General features: G+C 38.1%; 1 protein-coding gene across 1 annotated transcript in view; it reads left to right on the forward strand.

The window, feature by feature from the left end:
• Positions 1-24330, forward strand: part of NEK7 (NIMA related kinase 7) — a 104108-nt gene extending 79778 nt beyond the window's left edge. The window contains exons 8-10 of the mRNA XM_048496751.1: positions 5365-5459; positions 11140-11253; positions 19648-24330. Coding sequence (XP_048352708.1) covers positions 5365-5459; positions 11140-11253; positions 19648-19758 — 320 coding nt within the window. The 3' untranslated portion in view covers positions 19759-24330. The remainder of the gene's footprint in view (positions 1-5364; positions 5460-11139; positions 11254-19647) is intronic.
• Positions 24331-24582: the final 252 nt, after the last annotated feature.

Below are 24582 nucleotides of genomic sequence, written 5' to 3' on the forward strand. Positions count from 1 at the left end.
TGTATTTTAAAAAACCCACAGAATTGCCAGCGTTCAAGATGAATTTTAGCAAATATTCATGGTATGGACTGAAAAGAATATGCTTCATCATTAAAATGCCTTTGAGATGTTTCACTGAAAATGCCTATTCATACTGAAATCGTTCTTAGTGTAATCCAAGCTTGTGGGCAACACTTAAAGACTTTTGGGGAATATTATTAAAAATTTGGGTGTTGCTGTAGAAGGCAGTCTCCTTTTTCTCTTGGGTTTTTGAGGTCCCTTTGTTACCCAGGATGGAGACACAGTCTCTCGATAATGTGGGGAAAATGAGCTCAGAGCAGACTGCTTATTAATATTGCAAGAGGCTGGGTAGGGAGTCTTTAATATCAATGTATACGAAGATCAGCTCTTGGAAGAAAATTCACAGAGAGGACTATAATGCAAATTTGACAATCTTTATTGTAGGGATAAGAGGTTCACAAGCACTTGATTCAATGCAGTAAACACACACAGAGAGTTCCTAAGATAAAAATAGGTTGGAAAATAGGATTGGAATAGAAAGGGGTATGGGATGTGTGTGTGTGTGTGTGTGTGTGTGTGTGTGTGTGTGTGTGTGTGTGTGTGTTATATGACCTGATCGTGATGTGAAGAAGATCTGGGGTTTAGAACCATTCCATGTTCCACTGTGCTTTGGGCACAGTGACGAAGACGGAAAGGTGTCAATGGCCCTGGGCAACTGGCCCTTTGGAGGGTAGGATATTTATATGGTGAGGCACCACCCTTGGGGAGTATTAGGACAACCTTTGGGGGGTATTAGGACAACATCTGGGAGGTGTCTGGATGGATTGTTTGAGAAACAATAGAGAAGTTAGTTATAGAAGGGAGTATCTGGGTTAAGATAATCAGGGGAGGCAATGTTGTCAGAGGAAATGAGTATCCATTCAGCAGGTCTTCTGTGTCATGTTGAGAACACATTCTTCTTTGGCTATGGGGCTGAAAGTGGCAAGCAAGCTGAGAATATGAGAACAGAAAGAAAAAAAATCTTGGAAATTCCTTGTGGGTAGACCTGACTATTGCCAGAGAATGGGCTCTCCATCTCTGCAACGCCAGCATCACCCTTTAGACTGGCAAGCAGGCAGGGATACCTGTGAATAAGCACTCCCCACACCATGCCAGGGCAGTATAGTAACATCTTTATCAGCACTAAATGATTGCCTTGATAAATCAGCACTTTATTAGAACTAAACGAGTCTCTTGATAATCATACTGCCGAGTTCTACTTTAATGTGGGATTTGGTCTGATCTAAAATGGGTCATGATGGGCCCCTTTGAGGCTCCAAGACCCTGGAATGCAACATCAGCAGCAGCAACAACATTGTTGCCACACAGCATGCAGGAGACCATAGTCTCCAGTAGTAATGATGGAAGGCACCACATGAAGAGATCCTCTTGGACCTGCTGGAGAAGCAAGGTTCTGCCAGGCAAATTTGGAGCCATGTAAGATAGAAGTGGTTTCCAGCTAATGTTCACCCCCATCACAGTGTACATGCAAATGGTGTCTATGTGTGAGCACCTCAAGGCCACAGCTTCCCAAAGCATTTGAATAAACACTGTCGGTTAATATTACCCTACCCTAACAAAGCAAGGACATCTTTCTGATACTTTTTTTTGCTGTTAAGTCACATTTGACTTATAATCACCCCCTAGTGGGGTTTTCAAGGCAAGAGATGTTCAGAGGTGGTTTGCCGTTGCCTGCCTCAGTGTATTCCTTGGAGGTCTCCCATCCAAAACTCGCCAGGGTCGACCCTGCTTAGCTTCTAAGATATGACAAGATCAGGCTAGCCTGGACTATTCTTTACATTATATAATAGCAATCAGTGTTTTGGAAATGCCTGTGAAGAATGCTAGGCTATTTGTAACCTTTATATTATACTACTTTTGTTTCATGCATTGTTTGTTAACAGTTTACAGTGCACTTATGGACAGTGGTTTTCTTCCCCACACAATTTTAGAAAGTCAGTTATCCCTACAGCCAGAGAGTTTTTGGCATGGCAAAAACTGAATTCCTTTAGGTCATAAAGCAACTTGCCCCTCAAGTTAGCACTAGTTTATTGGAAAAATCTGACTGATACTCAGATGAAGTATTTCCAAAATTCAAGGGCCATCTAGTCCACCATTTGTTTTGCAGTGGACCTCTTGATGTTATTAGGAAGGTCATAAGCAGCACAATATAACAAACCCCCTTTTCTGTTACTTGTTACCCATATCTAGCAGTCAGAGGTATCGCTTTGATTCAGACATTGCCTGAAATTGTGGTTAGATTCATCTGTAGTTAGTCCAAATCTGTCTGGTCGCTGTCTTTTTTTGTGTGTGTGATTAGATTTTGTTTTTGCATAATTGCATTTTACCCAGTACTTCCGGCATTTCTTGGCCCTTTGGCCTTGCTATTCGTTGTTGATTTTTTTTCATGCTTCCTAATGACAGCTTACTGAGGATGCGGTCACTGCATCTAAAAAAGTAGGGCATAGTCAACAAAGGCTTACACTGGAAGAAGATATCATTCATGCTTTAAGGTATCTCCTGTTTATTGTTAAACTGATCTTGGTGTAATATAGCAGTTTGGATGTTTTGTTCATGTGAAGTCAAAAAGTAGTTATTGAAAGCTTGTGTTTGTATTATAGTTCAGGTGTTATGCCTGGCTAAACTCAGCAAAATGCAAGCGTTGGCTCTTCTTTCCCCCCCACCATCAATCTTTTACACTCATCTCACTCCCCTGGTGTAACAGCAGGTTTCTGAGAACTTCTGGTTTAGCGGTATCTGTGTTTTTGTTAAATTATAAACTTTCAAACCTTGAATCTTTTCAGGTTCAGTTCCAATTCCGCAAAGTCTTTCCCCATCAGTTCCTCTTTCTTGTTAAACTCCCAAATACTAAAGATCTCTATATAAACTCTCCATATGTACAGATTTGTTTTTCTGAAGAAAATTCTGTCATCAGGGTTTTTTATCAGTGCACTATAAAGTCCTTGTGGTTTAAGAACTGAGATCTTTGGGTGGTCTTTTCCATTCGCAACTTTTTAACTGAAAGATAATTTTAGAGGGAAAAACAGCAGATTATTGTGTTAAACAGTAGCATATTTAAATTTTTGAGCTTCTTTTGTTAGCATTATTTTTTGCAATTCAGTACCATGGAAGGTTACTTAGGGCCTGTCACGCTTTGGCTTGGCTTCACCACCAGGGTGTGACTTTCTCACCTTCTTCCTTCCATCACAGACATAAATTCACACCTCCAGGGTGCTCATATGAGTTCCTCATCCTTTAGAAGCAGCATTTGGAACTGCAGCGTTACCCTGTAAGGAGGAGAAGAGAGTCATGTTCAGTTGATAGAAACAGATCCCAGAAACAGTATGGTAGATCCAGGCCAATATATAGGTTGCTTAAAATGTTTCATATCATAGCTTTTCTCACCTAGTGAATCATTTGGCTTACTACGTGGGGCAAGATATTTTCATTATGCCAGGGTAAACTTTTCATGTTGCACATTTGTAGTTGGATAGAGCCATCAGGCTGAATGAAGAGCTGCTGTATATGAATAGTTTTCCATCTGGAGTAATTTGGACACCTTGACACGTGAAGTAACTGCAGTTGCCACTGTAATTTAAGACAAGTTTAGGTGATGTATAAATCAACTAAAGATTTTTTTTTAAAAAAATGTTATATAGAACTTGGACCTAAACCTTCACTTTCTGTTCAAAAACATTATTTTCCATTATTTTTTTTACAGTAGTTTATATCCTACTACTCAGCTGAGCTTCATTTAGCATCTTCTTCCAGTACAAGAAGTCTTTTGCTAGAAGAATGCTCCTTGGCAAACAAGAAGGCTCCAAATGTAGCTGAACAGAATGATAAGATGCAGTCTTTCATTTGGAAGTGAGCTGCATCAATTCCAATTTATTTTATTTTTTGTAATGTCCCTTTTGTATAAGTTGCTTTTCCTACTCAGAGATAGTGGCTTCTTGGGAAAACAATGTTTTTCCCATCTCAGATACAACAGAAGTATTTCTTTTGCTATCAGTACATGAACCAAATATCCAAAATAAATGTCCTTTCTGAAATGATAGTGTATTTACTATAGGACAATTGTCACTAATGAAACATCCATATTGGCCTTAATAAGGGTGAACCTTAAAAAAATACCTTAAAAACATTCAATTATTCTAATGTAAACTTTTGAAATGTGACACCTCACTTGAAAGATGAAGAGGAGACATTTAAAAGATACTTCAGTTTGGAAAGGTGGGGGGGGGGACACCATAATTCATACAAATAATGTTTTATTTATTCAAAACATTTCTAGACCTGCTTTCCTTCCCTAAAACGGGGACCCAAGTAAACCTAGTATAGCATATGACTGTTAAAATAGACAATAATAAACTTCCAAACTATATCTATTTAAATAGCCAGCAACAAAATATTCCAAGCCAGGGTGTTCAAAATGCTCATCCAGACAAACCAAAACCCTTCTATAAAGTTCAGTCCTGCATCTCATCCCAGACAGCAAAAAGAATGATGGTCTTCTAAAGTTGTCTGGAAGACTGCACCATAGCATTGGAGCAGCTACTAAAAAAGCACGCAAAGGACGCTCTTTCATAATTTTGCGTAAATTGGAACTATTAGAATGCACGTCTGCATCAAATGGAACTACCAGAGGTTTAAACTAAAAAGGAGTGATATTATTAAAAAATCTTTCCTTAAATCAGTAATTGTTCCTATAGCATTTTGTGCTCTTTGTGAACGTTCTGAGATTTGAAAACAAGACAATACATGAACACCAGAATCTAACAACTGTAAAAACCAAGCTTTTTAAAACTGATAGTCCTTATTAGATACTGGGTCCTAGTCTAGTTTAATGAAGAATATAGATGATTTCCCTTGAGTTTCACCACCACTGAGGAATTTATTTGTAATAAAGAGTGTACAAATGAGGAAATATGCTACTTAATGTCCATACTATAAAATATACCATGAGTTTATAAACTGCAACTGAATGATATGGAATATATGTTGCTAAATCATTGACTATGGGATCTGCTGATAATTTTGTACTTATTCTTTGAAAATATAAATCATACAAAAACTTTAATAATAAAAGTTGACTATAAAAGCATGGTTAAATTACTTCAATTGCATTTGCGATTACATAAGCTCTGTTCATTTACATCAGCCATCTGCATGGCCTCATTTATGTTGCTACTATTTGTTTTAATTAGCTAACATCAAGTAATAGTTTATTTCCACCCAAATTCTTGAAATGTTTGTTTATTAAAAGCGTGACAATATTTTAAGTATTTGCTTTTTAATTAAACTATATTTCTCTATTTGCCACAGTGGGAACACCTTATTACATGTCTCCAGAGAGAATCCATGAAAATGGATACAACTTCAAATCTGACATCTGGTCTCTAGGATGTCTTTTGTACGAGGTAATATTGACAGTTTTAATAAGGCCTAATCTGTTGATGTTCGTTGCTTTTGAAAGTATTTCTCAGCCTCTTTTTAAGATCTCCCCTGCATTTTTGCTTTTATATTCCTTTTGTGATGAATTAGTATGAAACAAAGCTGGGGAAGCAACTTCTTTTTATGCCAACAATGACAAAAATTAAACAGTGATCCCATTCCTCTCATCTGTAAATACAACCCAGTTGCACCAAGATCAGTGAGCCGCTGTCATTATTTATTTCAATGTGTAATGGATCCTCCTCTTACAAGTAAATGAAGTTGGCATTCAGATGTCACAAGAAGCTGTAATTAAACTGAGACTTGCTGGAGACCACATTTTGTCATGCCCACGTGCTCCCTTTCCTCCCGTCCCCCCCCCCCCTTCTGCACGCAGAGTACTACCAGACCATGGCACCACAGCCTGGGAAATCACACCAGCCAGTTAATTCTAACCTTTGACAAAACTTCATTTTGCTTAGGCTCTTATGTTTGGACATCATGGGGAACAGGAGGCTTCTCAAATTGGGGAGTCTTCTCATGTGAGCGGAGGAGGAAAGAGGGCAAAACAGACAAATTGTATCATGCCCATCATGACAACTCTCAGTTTAATAACAGCTTGCCATGAGGTTTGAATGCAGAAATTGTGCTTGTTGCGCATTCTCCTTAGTAGCACACATTCAGCACCAAGGTTAGCTGTGTCAAGATGATAGGTCTAAATGGAAACATTTCGCACACATCTAATGAACGTGCCACGTTTGTAGTATGACTGGCAAGGGTTATTTGACCTTTTATTGATTTTTAAAAAAACTGTGCTTCAAATGGAACCCTAGAAATATTGCAGTTTCAAATTTGCAGTGCATTCCTGATTAAAATGGTTGGATCTGCTATGGGGCAACAGCTTCTGTGCCTTTTAAGAGCTGCATAGAATATAGCTGTCAAAATCTTTACAACTACCCAGCTGTTAAAAGGAACAACATTATAGTTTGAGTAATTGATACATAGCAACCATACATCCCAAAGATTGGCAACAAAATAATACAGTGAGTTGGTATTGCTCGTGCTTTTTTACATGCTAATTGCAGTGCCAACCATTCCTGTAGCTTCACTTTAATTATACAGAAATCAACAAGATAGCCAAGTTCAACTAAATCCTTCAGGACATGCACAGCTGCTCCTATGATTTCTCCCACTGGGCTGTACAACTACAACCCAAAAGCTCTCCAGAGGGGCCTTCCGAGCTCAAAAGCATCCAGGTGAGGTAACGAACCACCTGCCTCTATGAGTCAGCAGAACTCACTCAAGTTCTTAATCAGGATAAACACCTGCTATCACAAAGTTTGTATTTGGGATTTATCAGTTTTACTTTACATTGTGCTACACACATTTTTTACTTTTTAAAAAAAGTCAAAATAAGTTTCTACATGTGGTCATAAACAGAGAATCTCTGATTTCATGGCCCATTACAGCCCTCAAAGAATTGTGCTGTCTTCTAATTTTTACTATTGCATTGTTCGTATGAGGACTTTTTTTTCCTGGGGGGGCGAGGATGGGGATTGTTAGGCCTGTATGTATCAGGATTCATTTAATACTGATTCTGTCAACTATTGCATGAGTCGACCAGGTGTTCCCACTTATTCTTGAGGATCACCCTTGTATATTTGATGTCATGAGTGATATGATTCTATTGCTTTTTGAAGACCATAGTAAAAAAGAAGAGTTTGGGTCCTGAGATATTTAATTTATTTATATCTAAATTTATCAAATAAATATCAATAGTATTTAGAATTTATGAGTTTTTATTTAATCAAGACATGTGTAAAATTGGACCTACATCTCCTCTTAGGAAGATCTTATAGAACTTAGGAATGATCTAGAGAGACTACCTGCACACCTGCAAGAATGTATGTGTGCCCAGTGGTCTTCCCCCATTACAGCAGATTCCTCTGTGTAGTAGACCACTTTTGGGTTTACTCTGCTGTGGGTGGGGATTCTCTATCAAAGATGGAGAAAATCCTGCTTCATAGACAGATCATCTCATGTTACTTTTCTTATATAGATTTTAAAAGATAATTTGATGAATTCCTTGAATCAAATAAATGGACCTATGAATATTTTCTTTGCACTTTTATAAGATCCACCGTGGGCTCTCTGTGAAGCAGAATTTTCTTTGATCCAGCCACTCATAACATTTTTTACTAAAATGCTTTCTTTTTATTTTAATTATCACTGTAATGCACTACAGGACTTTTGCATAAAATTGGAATTGATTAAGATGCCATGTAATCATGTATTTAAATTTCCCCCTTCTTTTGTATTAAAGTGGAATAGTTTCATATTTTATAGGCTTTGCAAATATGGCCTTAGATGGTTTAAGAGCTACATCCTTTTCCTCTCCTTAAAATTAGCAAACATGTCCATTTCATTTGACTGTCAGCAGACTTCAACTTGAAATTCATTCAGCCATAGTACTGCAGATTGGTATTATAGGGGCCCTGATAATTTTTTATAACAAATTAGTGATGGGAAAAAGTAAATCTAAACCTCTCCACACATCAGTTCAGCCAGAGCAGCTGGATTTTAGCTACTTAATTCAGTTTAACAAAGAATATAAATAATCTGAAATACAGATTGGAGTGGATTTTTAATCTTCTCACTTGTTCTTCATGTGACTTGTAAGGTACACTTTAAGTTGTTTTCATTAATTTTTTTCTTTTTTTGTATTTAGAACTTCTATTTGTTCACAGTCCCTTCATATTAACCCAAGGAAAACTTGGAGCTTGTTCATAAGATCTCCATGAAGTCCCAAATGACCTTTCCATGAAAACATTCTTCAGCAATGTTTTAATTCAGTCAGTGTTTTAATTCAACAGAGTTAATGCCTAATTTATTACACTTTAATTAGATTTTTCAGCTAAATTTGTTACTTTCCATCCCTTGCTATTATGGTGTACAGCTTACAATTTAACAATAATTCCAGCATTACCTTATATCTAAGATTTTTTAAAGGTTCATTTCAAACTCAGAGAATTAGCCTTTCAAATATTCCTGAGACATATAAAAAATCCTCTAATCACTGTGGTTTTAATTGATATGCAACAAAGTAGACTTTACTAATTAAAATCAAGATGCCATGCTTTCGCTACATGGACCTTTACATGGAAAAGTAGGTTTTACACATTTCCTTTATTGTTCAGCGCAGCAATTGCATCCTTACAGGGTCGTAGGTTGGTGGCTTACAGTTCCCAAAAAAGAGAGAGAGAGAGAGCGCTGCCACCAGCCCTGAAGACAGACAGTGGGCTTTCGTCCCTCAGACACCCCCAGAATACTAATCAGGAAAGTCAGACCCTGGAGGTCAGGGAGCAAGTCAATCATTCTAGCGATCGTCTCAGTGTGGAGGATCAAATTAGCCTGAAAAATTCAGCTGCTGGGAGGAGAGGGCGAGCAGCTGTCAGGGGCAGCAGCGAGATGCACTAATGAACCAGATGAATAGTGCAAAAGCTTGAAAATAAAAACAGGACAGTTGACATTTTTCATCTGTCAAAGCAGGAGATGCATGAAAATATAGTATTCCTGTATTAACTCCTTAGGGGACGTTCAGCCTCTCCCTCTTTCTTTCTCTGTTTTAACACTCTGCAGCATTCAAACAAAAGTACTTTTTAATGAACACCTAGTGTACCAGCAGTGACTGTCTCTGCATTTATTTTGAATTTCTGCATATGAGCAGGTTCTGTTCGCATTTCTTGCTTTGATTTTTGTCATTACTCTTAAAAATATGGCACAAGTTATATTTGTTTCACAATTTAATATTATGGGATGAATGCAGTTGGAAAATGGGCTTTTCCTCAGAAACCCACATCCCTTGCTATTGTGAGATTTTAAAATTGAGCAGAATGTTTATGATTCCTAATTAGCATACATAGCTGTAATGTGGGGTTTTTTTAAGTGTTCTTGTTGTGTTCTTGTTTTGTATTTCTCTAGGAATTTTTCCATACCAGAGTGTCCTTTTATTAGTGTACCCTTGCAAAGACAGTAGCGTTTGGCCATGAAGGAGTTAAAGTTCTATCTGGAAGACCACAAGACAGATGAGAGCCATTTTCAGCTTGTCCTGTCCCTGCTGAAGCTCACTGAGTAGCACAGCATGGACTAGCGTGTTTCACACACACTCTGCCTGTCTGGGGAATGTACACATTGTCCTTCCAAAATCAAACTTATTAGCACATGTAGAAAAGGGTGACTGACTTTGGGGCAGCGCTGCACTCAAAGCAGTGCTCATGCTGCTTTGGTTCAGAGATTTAAAGGGTTTAGAAGCCAATGCGAACGTGTGGGTTTTTTTCCCCTACAAATCCTTTTAAAGTTGGAAAATCTCATCACGGTATTTGTTTGCCTTTGAAATGTCAGGTTCTAACATGGTTGTGAAATAAGTGTTAGATGTATTAATGACATTTTAAAGTTGCTCTTTTTTTCTCCTTAAAAAAATTCTTACAAAGTATAGGTACATTTTTCCCCTAGATGGAATATGTTGTTCTGTATGCAGCTGTACAATATATGTGTTTGATTTCTGTGGGATGTAATATGTACGACTCGCTGAAGATTTTCAGACAGTATTCTTTATGTATAACATAATTCTTTTAAAACAGAAAATGCATCCCTACCCTACATTTAGATGTTATCTTTTTCATATTATATTAATCAAGTTAGTGAAATTGCATTAAACAGGATCTCAGAGCTAAAAAAACCACCAAAGACACAAAGTAGCTAGGAATATAAATAACAGAGGTGAAATTTTTGAAACCAAGGCATACAGAGTTCCAAAATGTATCCTTTGATCCAGGAAGGAATGAAGATTGATAGAGTATCCATCTTCCTGTTGGTTCCAGAAAATCCACTGGTGCTGACACCAGCATAGATGTTTGGGGAGGTGATCTTTTCGTACTTAAAATTGCCCTAACAGCTAGAAACTTTATAGGGTAGAAATTCAATATATTTGTTTTGTTTTGTGTATTTTAGATTAAAGAGATTAATTTAGCCACATTTTGGTATATTGTTTGAAACATAACTACGTATTTAAGACAAAATATGGCCAGGATTTAGAAAACTACTTTAGGCACACCTAAGGCCTTACAAACATCTTGTGAGATTTTTTAAACTCTTTTCTTAGAACCCCAGCATATCATAATACATCATAAAGCATTTCTTAAAGTCCCCTCAACTCTAGAAGGTTGTTGTCTAGAGTAGGGGATCATTTTTGAGAAACCAAGGAATCCATTTCAAGGTTGTGTGGAACCTGGCCAAAATTTCCACTGATAGGTGTCTGTAAAACAGAATTTTAATACTTGCCTTGTTTGTTTGTTTACGAAGTCAATATTAGTCTGTAACAACCTGGTTTCAGAAACTAATTTCAATTAATCTGTAATATGCAACCAGTTTATAACACTGCTGAATGTTATATTTAGCATAAATAATTTGAAAAACAAATGACTATAATAAAAGTTGTTCTAGAATAATCACATTTGTGCTAATGGCAGAGCAGAAAAGATGATGTAGTAGATTGTTCAGTTGCAATGTGCATTGGACTTATCTAAACAAAAGTTAAGGTTGAAAACGTTTTCAGTGAACTAAATATGTTTGGTTTGTATTTGTGGATTTTTTTTCTTTTGGAAACAGATGGCTGCATTGCAAAGTCCATTCTATGGTGACAAAATGAACTTGTACTCTTTATGTAAAAAGATAGAACAATGTGACTATCCACCCCTTCCGTCAGATCACTATTCGGAAGAAGTGAGTAATTCCTTATTTTTGTGGGTTTTGGAGGAGCACAAGAAGAGAAGAATAGTTGGTTTTATACCCTGCTTTTCTCTACGTTTAAGGAGTCCCAAAGTGGCTTACAATCAAAGCCTTCCTTTCCCCTCTCCATAAAGAAAACCTTGTGGGGCATGTAGGGCTGAGAGAGTTTGGAGTGACTAGCCCAAAGGCACCCAGCAGGCATCATGTGGAGGAGTAGGAAAACAAATCAGGTTCGAATCTGTCACTCATGTGGAGGAGTGAGGAATCAAATCCAGTGATTCAGATTAGAGTCCGCCACTCTTAACCACTACACCATGCCGTTGTATGTTCTGAAATTACCACTGTCATGGAACATTTGTTCCTCAAGCAGGTATAGCACCTACAGTGCAGAGGGCTCCCCACAGGATATTACAGATGCCTTTCTGTCCATCCCCTTCACAACTTAGGAGTGCCTGGATGGGCTCATACCAAGCCATCAAAGCAGATGGAAGCTTTGAACTCATATTTCTTGATCAAGCAGAGCAGGAGTATTGGCCAGATATATGGGAACAAGTCTCCCATTCTCTTAGTGATATAATGAAGCATTTGTGTACACAACATGGGAAAGGAACTAGTGCTCTGCTATATACCCTGTAAGAACCTTGTCATATGGAAACACTGTACTATGAAGGGAAGGACTTTGTGTTTCCACAGTAAGGGGTATGTTTATAATATGATAACCAGTGGGAAAACTTATTTTTCCATGCATCCTGTAGTGGTTTAGAAGGACTTATAACAGTCCAGATTTTTTTGCCAGGTTATCTTTTGCCAGTACATGACCACTGTTCGACCAGATCAGCTTTGACATATATATATATATAAAAGATGAACAGATGGAAATCATTATAAATTAATGGAAGGTTATTTGGAGATTATAGACAGCTACAGGATAATTATCTTAGAAGAATCTCAATATCACAGGATCATGATAATGTGTTCATAAAGAACTTCTTACTACACCATAGCAAGCCAAAGCTAAGATTCCTTGGGATAACAGCATCCACTTTAAGTGACTTCTCCCTCCCAGTGTTCCTTAAATATTAACCTCTTGCACAGGATCCGAATCACAAAAGCGAGAGAGGTAAGTTATTATCTGTTATGTTAAAGCTGTCTTTGCCAGCACTTGCTCCACACTGGAAATGTGCCTCAAACCTGCAACCAAATTGACAGTATGCCACTTTCTCCAGTAATTAAGTTCAGGAATCAAAACAGGTTCCTATCGGTAAACCTTTGTGTAAATGGACAAGTTTTCCTGCACATCCCCCGTTGAAATGAATAAAAACTGCGCACCAGACAGTGGTTGTGCCCAAGATTCAAGGGCAATCAGAAACTTGCAAAAAAGTATTCACCTTGGAGCAGCCTAGTGTAGTGGTTAAGAGTGGTGGATTCCAATCTGGAGAACTGGGTTTGTTTTCCCCATTTGTCTGTTGTGAGAGGGAGAGGGAAGGCAATTGTTAGTCACTTCGAGACTCCTTAATGGTGGAGAAAAGTGGGGTATAAAAAACCAACTCTTTTTCTTCTGTGTCAAAACTTGTGCTAACGACCTTTCTCTTTGCTTTAAATGTTGAAAGTATTAAAAAGTGGGAACAGTTTAAATATCTTATTGAGTGTTGAACAGTTTAAATATCTTATTGTTCGTTTATGCAAATGGGCATAACCTCTATGTATCTCTTTCTCTAGTATATGAGAGAATGTATATGTGTGCGTGGGTATCTTGAAACAGTCTGTTCAAGTGTAGACTAGGTAAAATAATAGCAGCTTCTAGTAGCCGCAAACCAACAAAGAGGCTGTAGCACATTCTTCTAGTTACATGAATTAAAGATTTTGCTGAAATGCACATAAACGTCCTCTCTGAAATATGTTTTGTAACTATTAAAGTCTTGCACTGCTTAGGTTTCAGCATGAAAAGTAACTTGTAATTCTAGTCCAAGATTCTCTCACTTCTCAGCATTCTGATAATTAATAAAATATTGCAGACTAGAACTTGTTGGTCTTTTTAAAAAATCCATTGTCATATACAGTGTGACAATTCTTATATTTCTATTATAGTTTGAATAGAGTCTTTTTAAAAAAAAAAAAAGCAAGGAAGATGGTTACAAGGTGAGATAATCCTATCCATTAGGCAGTGCATTCAACATGTTCTTGATGTAGTTTTCCCAATTAGCTGTTTTTCAGTGGCCGTTTTTAATTATTATGTTTTTGCGGAATATAAATATGGCACTTCATATAGGCACCTTCAGAACCGGAGGCCTAGAAATACAGTAGGGTGTGAACAATAATGCAAAATGATAGCAAGAATGTCAGGGGCCGTTCTTTGTTGTGTCATTCATGCTGTCTTCCTTTTTCCACGAAGCGCATGAATATTTCACGTATCTGCATCCTCATCCTCTATTCTTCTTGACTAATTTTCAGACTGTCTGAATTTGCATTTCACATGGTAGCTGATTAGGAGATGCCGAGTGCAGCAGTGAAGCCTCAGCAGGCGGTTGCCATGGTGACCTTCAGCAGGATTTTAATGATGATACCACTAGTGGTTCGTTGAAGTCGGCCTGCCTGCAGGGCTACTTCACTGCAGCTAAGTGTGAAGTTGGATATATGGATTCTCAGCCAAGGGGCAAATATCAAAGTCCAGCCCCAATAGAAGGTCTCAGTACTGGGAAAGGGAAATAGATTCCACCTTTGGTTTTAGGGGCTTTAAAAAAAAACTTAGTCTGCATAGTTTCCAGGAGGGGAGAGAGAGCCACAGAAACTGTTCCTTCAGTCAGAAACTGAGGGGTTTACTTTTTAACATCCCTTGTTTTTAATATAATTTTGCTGTGTAACAGCCTGAGAGAAAGATGAATATGTTTTCTGCCATAAGTAGGAACATAATTCCTTAACAAAATAAGTGAAGGACATAAGTACCATTGGGTAGAGTACTTATTGCTTTAATTAGTTTGTCACCTGAAAATATACAGGATATAACACTTTTAAAAAAATGGAAATGTATGTAAAGATTTCTCTCTCTGTCTCTCATAATATAGTTTTAATATTGAAAGTTTTAGAACAGATTTGGAACTGCTGAAGAGATAAAGGCTAAAGTGTATCAGTCAGAGTGCCACAGTATCCTAAAGACTTCTTGAAAATTTAGACTTCAAACTGTTATCCAAGCTGAAAAGTGCACTTAGTTGAGCACCGGAGTTCAGGGATCACTGAACAACAAAATCCACTGGAATTTTTTAAGTCAATAAATTTGATGAAGGAATAAAATTACTTTGCATGGGTTTTGTCTTCTTTTGCATAAGAATATTTTAAAACAAATGACAAAACAGCAACCTGTGATCTGTCTTATTATATCTTCTCTGTATTTATTTTTTGTTTCACTATAAATGTCTCCTATTATCAGCATTTTACCTAACTTCTAAGGATTGATTATGGATCAGATCTTGACTCTGGTTCTGCTATTGACTAGAAAGCACTGAATTTATCAATTGTGACATAGTGAATAAGTGCTTTAAATGGAGAAGTAGACATACAGGCTTTTGGGGGGAGGGTTGTGATATTCCTTGCAATATCAAGTTACCCTTTTCACATATCACTTTCCCTTGCAAGTCATTATCACACACAGTGGCTTTCTATTGTGATAATCCCCTATCTTCCTTTCCTTCAGCAGTTCCATTTGTTCCTCAGTCCTAGTGTGCCAGCAGCTTTTCCCTTTTCTTTCCCCCCCAAAACTCCTGAGCAGTTACAATCCTATACTGAGCAGTTCATTTCTATACTTTCCGAAGCAGCACAGCCACTGAACTGAAGGACAGGACATTTAAATATACTTTCAGTATGCTGAAGCCCATAATAACTACAGATATTTCAAAGACTGTGGCCTGCATTCACTGCAGGTTATTTTTTTCTCTTTTGTTAAATGTTTTTGATTTGAGGGCAAACTGACAAGCCAGTGTTCTTCTTCAAAACTGCCTGTTTGGTGTATTTCTGTTGTATTTTAATGGCCTTTCTACACAACTGCAGTGAGTGCTTTAACATTATGTGAAACTGACTTTGACTTTGCATGTAGATAAATCCATATTATATGGAAAAATAGATATTCTACAAAACTAGTACAGTAGAAGCTTTGTTATCAGGCACTTTATTATCCAGAGCACTGCATAACTGGCATCATTCTGAGACAAGCTGCTTCTTCTCAGCCACTATAGTTTTGCTTCTCCTGCCATTTTTCATGTCCTCTCCAACTGGTCAGCTCTGGCTGTTATTGGGCTTCTAACAGGCAGCGGTGCCACCTGACATCATCCCTGGGCCCCTTCTTCCACGTCAGCCTGCCTTGAGCTTCAAGGATTCATCTATGTTTGAGGGTTCCTGGCTGCTGAGTAGGATGATTGGGATGGGAAGAATGAGAGCAGTTTTCATGGCCTTCCCAGCAGTATAGGGTTTTGCCACTCCAGATTCTGCTGGGTCAGGCAAAGCAATAAGCTTGAACACCTGGCACATAGGATTAACCCTTCCCCATGAGTGCTGGATAGCAGTGCTTTTACTGTAGGTGAATATATGCTGGCTCTGGCAAGATGATATTCCACCAGATGAGGTCTGCCAAGGGATGCCTTGGTCCCCCCATTTTTGTTTAATTTCTATAGCAGTGATGTTGTGGAAGAATTTGTTAGTAATGAGTTTGTACCCTCCACCAAAAGTTTAAATTTTCTTAAATGCTGATTAGGTCACTCCAGTCTTGATGAAGATAAGCTCATCTGAGTTGTTATAAAGTGTTTTTTTTTTAATCCTGCAGGCCACAGTTCTTAGAAAAATAAAGATGAGTTCGCAGGTACATGTTCATTTAGTGGCAGCAATGATTTGCATACGTTAGTAAGTTATAACAGTCTAATTACCACACATAGCTTTTAGATCACTCCAAACCTGCCCACTGCCTTCTTGTGTTCCAACACATACCGTTCCCAGTTTTTGCAGAAAGTTCTCAAGTGTTGTGTAATCAAATGATGGATGAAAGTTACATTGTTTTGTTAGTTATTTAGATAGTTCATTTTGTTCCCCAATGGCAACCCAAAGGCACTAACCTCCTTCTGTCCTCCACTTTATCCTTACAACAACCCTGTGAGGTATGTTAGACTGAATTTATGTGACTGGTCCATGGTCTCACAACAAGCATATTTTGTGCGTGCGTGTATGAACCAGCCAGGAAACGAGCTGAATTTTATATTTAAGTTTGTGTTTAAAGTGAACAAGACATGATACAGAATAGGTCAGATCTTTCCTTCACCTCTGCTTGGATATATACAGACCACCTGGATTCTCTGTGCAGATATCTCACTGTGGTGAAACCTGATACATGCACACACGTTCCCTTTCAATCAGAAGTACCTTGAACACCAGGCATCAGTTGATTGGATGCTGACTTGAAGCATCCGGTTCACCAAGGAAAGTATCTGAATAGTGGAGGATTTGTTGATGAGCACACCTCATCACCACTCAAGAATGCTGCCGGCCTTAGTCAATGTGTGATCCAAGGATCATTCTTTAAACAAAACCTTTATTATTGTTGTTATGCTGTATGGAAGCAGAGCTCCATGCTGGGATGACTTTCTTGTCCCTTATCCAGACCAAGTTTTCAGAGCCCTTTAACAACATCTCCTGTCCTAGATGTGAACCCAAGTAGATGAAGTACCCTTATCCTTTAAGATCTAGCAGTGCTCCGTTTTTATACTGGTGGGTACTTCAGTATATGGTTTCTACTAGTTACTTGTCAAATGTTCCTTAGAACCGCAGAATGATGGTGATTTCCTCAGGAATTTTATTTATTTATTTATTCATTCATTCATTCATTCATTCATTCATTCATTCATTCATTCATTCATTCATTCATTCATTCCTTCAATTTTTATACCGCCCGATCCCCAAAGGGCTCCGGGCGGTGAACAACACAGTTCAATGTCAAGCAGGAGCAGGTCATACATAAAATATAAATACATAGGCTCCATCCCATAATCATCAATAAAATAACTTAAAAACTCATATAAAACAGCGAAAACAGTTAATACATAAATAGACAGGAGGCGTCCAAAACCCCAATTTAAAACCTACCCCAGAAGGGGGGACGGCGGGCCCCTTAATATGAGGGGACCCTGATGTAACAGCCCCAAGGCAAGGAGCAGTAAGCAGTAATGTGGAGATGCTGATCAGGTCAATTTGTTGTTTGCAGAGTAGAGATCCGATGCCCTTTTTTCTATGAAGAGTAATTGTCATAAAATGGCACTACACTGGGCATCCAAATAGGACCTAATAGACTTTTTTCTTCTTACTCCATGGCTAATTGGCTGAGCCTATCCATGTGCACTGGTGTTCTCGTGCATTCACACACAATGGATCTCTGGTGCCTTGTATGCAAATGCATGTAGTAACCCCTGCAAAACCTGGTTGTCGGTGATGGAAGGGTCCACTGAGTATCAGGCATGGAAATGCAGGATTTGCCTCCATTGCAACAATATCTCCAGTGTTTTTCTTCTTGCCACCAATTTATTTATACAGGAAAAAACTTGGGGAAAACATTGAAGTTGCAGTTCAATCTGCCCTTAGCACTGGTGGCCCTAATGCCTGAAGATAGGCTTTATTCCACACTAACAATGTGTGGGATTTGAGACTGTGCACTCTGGCCCACTTGGTTCTCTCTTAAATTCCAGCCTGTTCCTTCCAGTATAGCATCTGTGTTGATTGGGACAGTGATGGTGAATGCCCGTGCACCGAATAAGCGACATTTTAATGCTTTAAGTCTAGGTTCTTTGCTATCACAGGAGTTTCTAAACAGTGTCTTACCTGTGTCAGGGTTGTGGTATAGGGGTTTTTTTTTTGTCCCACTTTATGACTTGAGGGACACTATTTTTCCCCCTCACTTGGAGACTACAAACCTGTTAAAGTGCAAAGAAATGCATCCCGCTGTTCCCTACTACCGGGCTAAGCTCCAGGCAAAATACTGTCATTGTTCTAAGTTCACAGAGGAGGTTAAGGAGAATAAGCAGAGCTGAAGGAGGATGCTGTTCAGGGATGCAACAGGAGCCTTTCCACCCCACCCCCCCAGCTTAGTTACTGTCCCAGTCTGCCTTCAACAGAGCACGCTGGTCATCTCATACCTGACAAGAATATATTGCTGTCCTAGCAGCTCAGCTCAGCCTAATTCACATTAGTATCCCCTGGGTTTGGCAAATACTACTGATGCGACGAGCTCATGTTAATAGGATAGCTTCCCAGTTTCAAGGAGCAGCCAAAACAATTATAGTCATGTATCAGGCTCTTCCATAAGAGATTGTCAGCTTTCTGCACATCTTTCCAAAGACAATGTTGCTTGTTTTGTGATTTTAGAATATATGCTTTACGAACATCACATATGTTTGGGACTGGAGTAAATGTTGGATCTTCAGCATGTGCTTCAGATGTGCTTAAAAAGATATTTAAAAAGCAATATGTATTTCTGCTGACCTCCATATTGGTGGAAGTTCATGACATCTTCCCAGTGTCTCAGTTCCTGGCATCTACAGCCTTAAAAGATTAGCTGTGAGCCTTTTTTTTGGTTTCTTCTTAACAGAAAGCAATTTATTAACTTCATACAACTGATATACGCAACCATTGTAAAATCACTATGCCATGGTGAGGTTGAGATAGAAGGGAATTTGAAGCATTCAGCCAACATTCTGCAGTGCCTCATCTTGCTTGTGATAGCCTTTCACTGCAGAACCTTGCACGAGCCGTTCCCAGGTGGATGTAGGGCTTTGTTTACTCAGATGGACTGCCTATGTGACCTATTCAGAGTGGAAGTCTGATGGTATATTTCGTATTTATATATGAACCTTATTAGAAGAATCAAAAAGAAAACTTATGAAGTAGAAAACTTGCTTTTATATAAGTACACACACAATCCAGCATAGATTTGTATAGATATTTAAACCTGGTGGAAAGAATGACCATAACCTCACTTAATCTTGCTTTGGATTGAAGCTAGTATGTGAATTCTGCATTCAGTTATCATCAAGTATTTGCCTCCAATCTCTATAAATAGAGTCCAATTTAACTTGTCTTATGCTTAAAGGTAACTATGCAAATTAACAGGACTGCAGCTGAAGATGGATAGCATTGTTGTGTTGGGAATTTGGTTGAAAAATACTGATAACTGTCTGGAAGAATATTATGTTTATAGGATATGCACCTTTAGTGGAATCCATTATTGCCTCATCATTGCAGTTCCCAGTGTTACTAATTAAAGAACCAAGATGGGATGGTGAGGGGAGGCTGAGGGACACCAGCACTTCGTGACCCATTATTATTTTTGTTTCTTTACATATTACTTATCTTTTCTTCCAGTTGCGACAATTAGTTAACATGTGCATTAACCCCGATCCAGAAAAGCGACCAGATGTAACCTACGTTTATGATGTAGCAAAACGTATGCATGCACTCACTGCAAGCAGCTAGAAGATTCATCGAGCTCCAAAGAGGATAAACTAACCTTGAAATTTCTACGTATTATTGCAGAAACTGTCTTCCACCTTGAGTTCCATCTGTTGCCTAAACTTTAGTTTTTTGCAATTAGCGCATTTAAGTTTTGTTACAGAGGCGTTACTTTAAAACATTTCTGTTTTTTTTAAAAAAGGGGATGTTTTTATAGTATAAAAAAAGTTCTAAACTGAGCTTTCTGTTTTTTTTAAAAAGGGGATGTTTGTACAGTATGAAAAAGTTCTAAACTGACAAGCAGAAAACTGGCAATCTCTAACTACTTGGGAAATTTCACAAACATTTTTCCATGAATTGCAAAAATTGTATAACTTCTTGCTGTTCATTTCCACTTATCTGAGTTGCCGTTTTGCTTGTTTACTATAAGGTTAACTCTCGAATCAGTGCCTCTGTTTTTAATAATTTATAGACATGATGAATCAGCACAATGAGTAAATTTATTGTTCATTAGTGGATTTATTGTTGCCTTTTCTCCTTTCCCCTGGAGGCAATTAATTAATAGGAATTTTTAATGAGTTATGTAGTTTACAGTTTTGTTTGTCAAGATAAATGTAGACAGAAACTGTTTTATTGGCTGTTGAACTTTAACACGGCTGCTGAATGTGAAAGGATGCTTTTTTGGAAAAATTGTCCAACACTGAAAAACAATCCTGTTGAGTTGTTGTTTCTTTATCTTTGCACAGCATCCTAATCTTCACCTTTAAAAAAATTCAGATATTTGTATTATGCAGTGCCATGTTGGAGGATAATGATGCGAGTATATAGGATTTAGGGCTCTCTGGATCATTCCCAGAATCCCTAGTTTTCAGGGTTGAGTTCCAAAGTATTAAACACTTCCAAATTCTTCTTCTTCTTCTTCCTCCTCCTCCTCCTCAGAAGAAGGGGGGACAGAGAGACTAAGCTCACTCTAAATTGTTGCACTGAAATAAATGGGCCCTAAAAGCATTTAACTTAACTCAATTACGCTAACCTATTGCTACACTCCCAGTGCATTCCTAAACAGTGTTATTCCCTTCTAAAATTTAACTCTGCATAGGATTGTACTTGTATATATGGATTATTTGCATCAGTCCTTATGGCTCTGATTGAGCACATCTAATTGAGATTTGAGCCTTAAATTTGTTTCCAAAGGTTTTTCTTGCCTTCTTCCTATATCTCTTTAAAAAAGAAATATCTTGGAAGAATTTGAATGCTACATTGACAGTTTTAAAAGCTAGTTCACACTTAGAGGCTAATTGAGATTGCACACACATGACAACTGTTCCATGTGGAAAATTATTTATGTGTCAGGGCACCTCATGTATGTCAGTGACCCAAAGATGACTTTCTTACAAGAATGTATTGCAGATACATTGGGCTGAAATTTGTAGTAATAGGAAATCTATATAGTTACCAAACCTTTATATGAATAATCTTTTAGAATGAAGACATCTCCTTTCAAAATCACCTATGTATATTTATGTTCTATGGACGTAACTTAGAAAACATTATTTTGTTTCCTGAAAAGAGTTAGCTTAAGTTTCAGGTTTAAAAATAGGGATCTATTTTATATAGTAACCATAAACATTAGAACTAGAGTCAGACTAATACTTTGCCTATATTCCAATTTGAAATTCATAGGTGTCATTCATGATTGATTTTTAAAAAGAAAAATTAGTAAAGTCATTATTTTGAAATTACAACATTCAGTTCATCTATAGCTCTAGTCTCACAACATTTTGGGAGTACCTTGAAGTTTCAAAGTGAGCATGATAACTGCACCATTTGCAAAGAGCAGCAGCAATGTTTCTTTGTAAATAATAATCACGGATCTTTTAGTAAGTCACCATGCAATCAATATTGTTATTTCTTTCTTTGGTTGCACTCATCATAAAAGCATATGTAAAATATATAGAAACGCTCCTCCCAATGCAACTGCTGATGTTACCGGTTAAAATTCACTTTCTGTGGCTGTGCACTTTATCGATTTTGGCAGTGGAGATAGCCTCCGTAGTACTGCTTTTTTTTTAAAAAATGTAGCACTACTTTAAAAAAAATTAAGGCAGTGTTGCAGTGGCTACACATGCATCTTGCTTGTCCTCTTTGATGTAAGAACTGGTAAGTAAACATTTAGAAGGGAGTATGAGACATATGCTTAGTATCCATATCATAAAAACTGTACTTGCAGTTGATTCTGTCCTCTGTGATCAGAACTGTGGCTCCCCTAGATGATAAAATCAGAGTAGTATTGTGCTATGTTCACAAGTGTCCATTCCCAGTCTAGCTAGGACATGTTTAGCTAGCTAGAGACCATGAGTTGGAACCAAGGCTTGTATTCCATTGTTGGAAGGCCACTTGCTTTAGCAACCAGGCGTGTTAGTGTTCCTAGAGGTCCCTGAACCAGGCAACAGTGTTGGGATTGGGGTTGGGGTTGGGATTGCAGCTAGATGAGAAGGTGTAAGAGTGCCATAATATAAGCAGAGGAAACTAAGTGTTTTGGATCCTGTCCAGTAAGTTATGGTTGACCAATTAAGTCCCTGTTGTATTACTTGACAACAGAAATGACTAAACAGAAGCTTTTTCATAACTAACGGATTACCCAGGAGCTATTCAACTGTTTCTGTGGTTTGAATTTCAGTGATGTCCAAGATGCTCCATTCCTGTGCGGCAGCTTAGTTTACTGCCAGCAACCAGAGCCAATTGACTCAGCTTTTGACGTATCAAATAAAACACAGCCCCATAGCATGGAGGTAAGCTACAAGGTGCTTGACAATTGCCCCCCCCCCCCTGCTTTTTCAGACCCATTCGGGAAGCAAAATTAAGTTTACTGACTCCCTAGTAACCTGCCCCACATGGTTTATGGGATGTATTTGCTTGATCATCACAAAAGTTGCTACTTGAACCAGAGCCTTTTTATTGTTGGGTTTGTTTATGCTCATGCATCTTTTATAGCCAGGTGTGGGCAGTCTTGCACTACTGTTGTTCTGCATCAGGGTTATAGTTCTAGAAAAAGAATTCATTCATATGAGATTAGTATACTAACTGTAATGGTGCCTTCTCCCAAGCACAATTGTACCTTTAACGTCAACATTCAGAATTTGAGAGCAATATGATAGTTTGCATTTAAATATTAATTGTATTCCATAATAAACTGGGGGGGGGAGGGGGGGTTGTATGAGTAGGGCCAAAGTTTTATTTGCTGAAACACAGAAAAGGATAGTAATTGCATTACCCTCATTAGCAGGTATTACTATGCAAAGCTATTCCAGGAAATTTTCAATATCTATTTTAGTTCCTTTTTATAGCATTTTCTAGGTTTTGGGGACAAGCTACTGAAACACAGTTTCAGCATGCAATATTCTTAAAGTCCCAACTCCATGCATGGTTTATTTATCAGTAAGTAGTACTGAGTTCTTTGGGGCTTGGTCCCAAGTAAGTGTACATAGGATTGCAGGTTTAATTAATTATAGTCCAGATGTGCACGTTGCTAAAACTGCATGCTTTTAAACATCCACTTAAAACTTTTTTTTAAAAAAAAATCCTTTGCAAAGGAATGGAAATAATTATGGCATGCATTCAGCTAACTCACCTGAAAAGCATGACCGTTTTTATAAAAAGAATTTCTCCAGTGTTGATAATTTAGTTATATTGAATGACAATTAATGTGACTTTACCATCTAGCAAACAGAACAGTACAGATATTTCAGACCAATGTCACTGATATCAGAAAGGTGCACTTGTGTTAGACATAGAGGGTCAATCCAGTCTTAAACATTGGTTAGCTGCCAAGAGGTCAGTTGAGCATGTTGTTCCCCACACAGTCCAGTCTTTTTTTTTTTTCAAATTATAGGAAAAGATGGTCAAGCAAGGGTCTAATTAGAAAGTTAGAAGCAATAGTATGGAAACTATAGAATAGCCACTCCCAACCCCCTCTAGTATTGTTTGAAAGACATAATTACATATTCAAGGCTGTCAACATGGTGAATTCCACTGCTAGTATTACTACCCCTTGGGGAGGAATTCTGTTAAACATTACTGGAGCAGAGCCTTTTAATGAATTGGAAAACAAAGTAATTCTCAGTGCTGTTTCCCTTGTATCGGGGCAATATTTGATCTGCATTTATGCATAGCCCTTCATAGAGTTCTTACTCTGTCAAGTTGGAAGGAGATGGTGTTATGTTACCTTGCATTTAGAAAGTCTGATGATAGCCATGTGGATCGAGTGATGTACAGGCTTTATGGAGCAGGACCAGCCTTCTTCCTCCTGCTGCTGCAGTCCCTAAGCCCCCCAAGATTGGGATCTGGGGACAGGGGATCGGCAGACCCTCATGAGCAGCACAGGGGCCATATGGGAGGTCACTAGAGGGAGGAGGAATTAATGGAAATTGCTACCCCTCGGGTGGTTGGGCACATACTAGTTCAGCGTATGATACATACCTTTCCCAATGAATTCTTTTATGAAATGAAGTGAGAGTGTTATTGTTCAGTTGGCCATATGATCGTGCTGCATGCTACCTAGCAAGTAACAAGAAAGAGAGAGGCTGAAAAAAGGAACCTATAGGATAAATCTTAGGAAATATATAGTTTGGTCTGCAGTGATGATAGAGTAGACATAGTGTCAAGAATTCATTCTTGTTCCACATTTGGGACAAACAAAGGCCAGGCAATGCAACTATTATGTTTCTTGTTGACAGAGCTGCATACTTAACTGTTGGGTCATTTAACGGTAAGATTTCCAACAGTGTACAATTATATAGAAATAATACAGTTTAATGATGCCTTTTTTTGGTACTAGCAGGAATATTA

This window comes from Sphaerodactylus townsendi, linkage group LG05 (genome assembly GCF_021028975.2).
Source record: "Sphaerodactylus townsendi isolate TG3544 linkage group LG05, MPM_Stown_v2.3, whole genome shotgun sequence".
Classification (NCBI taxonomy): Eukaryota; Metazoa; Chordata; class Lepidosauria; order Squamata; family Sphaerodactylidae; genus Sphaerodactylus; species Sphaerodactylus townsendi.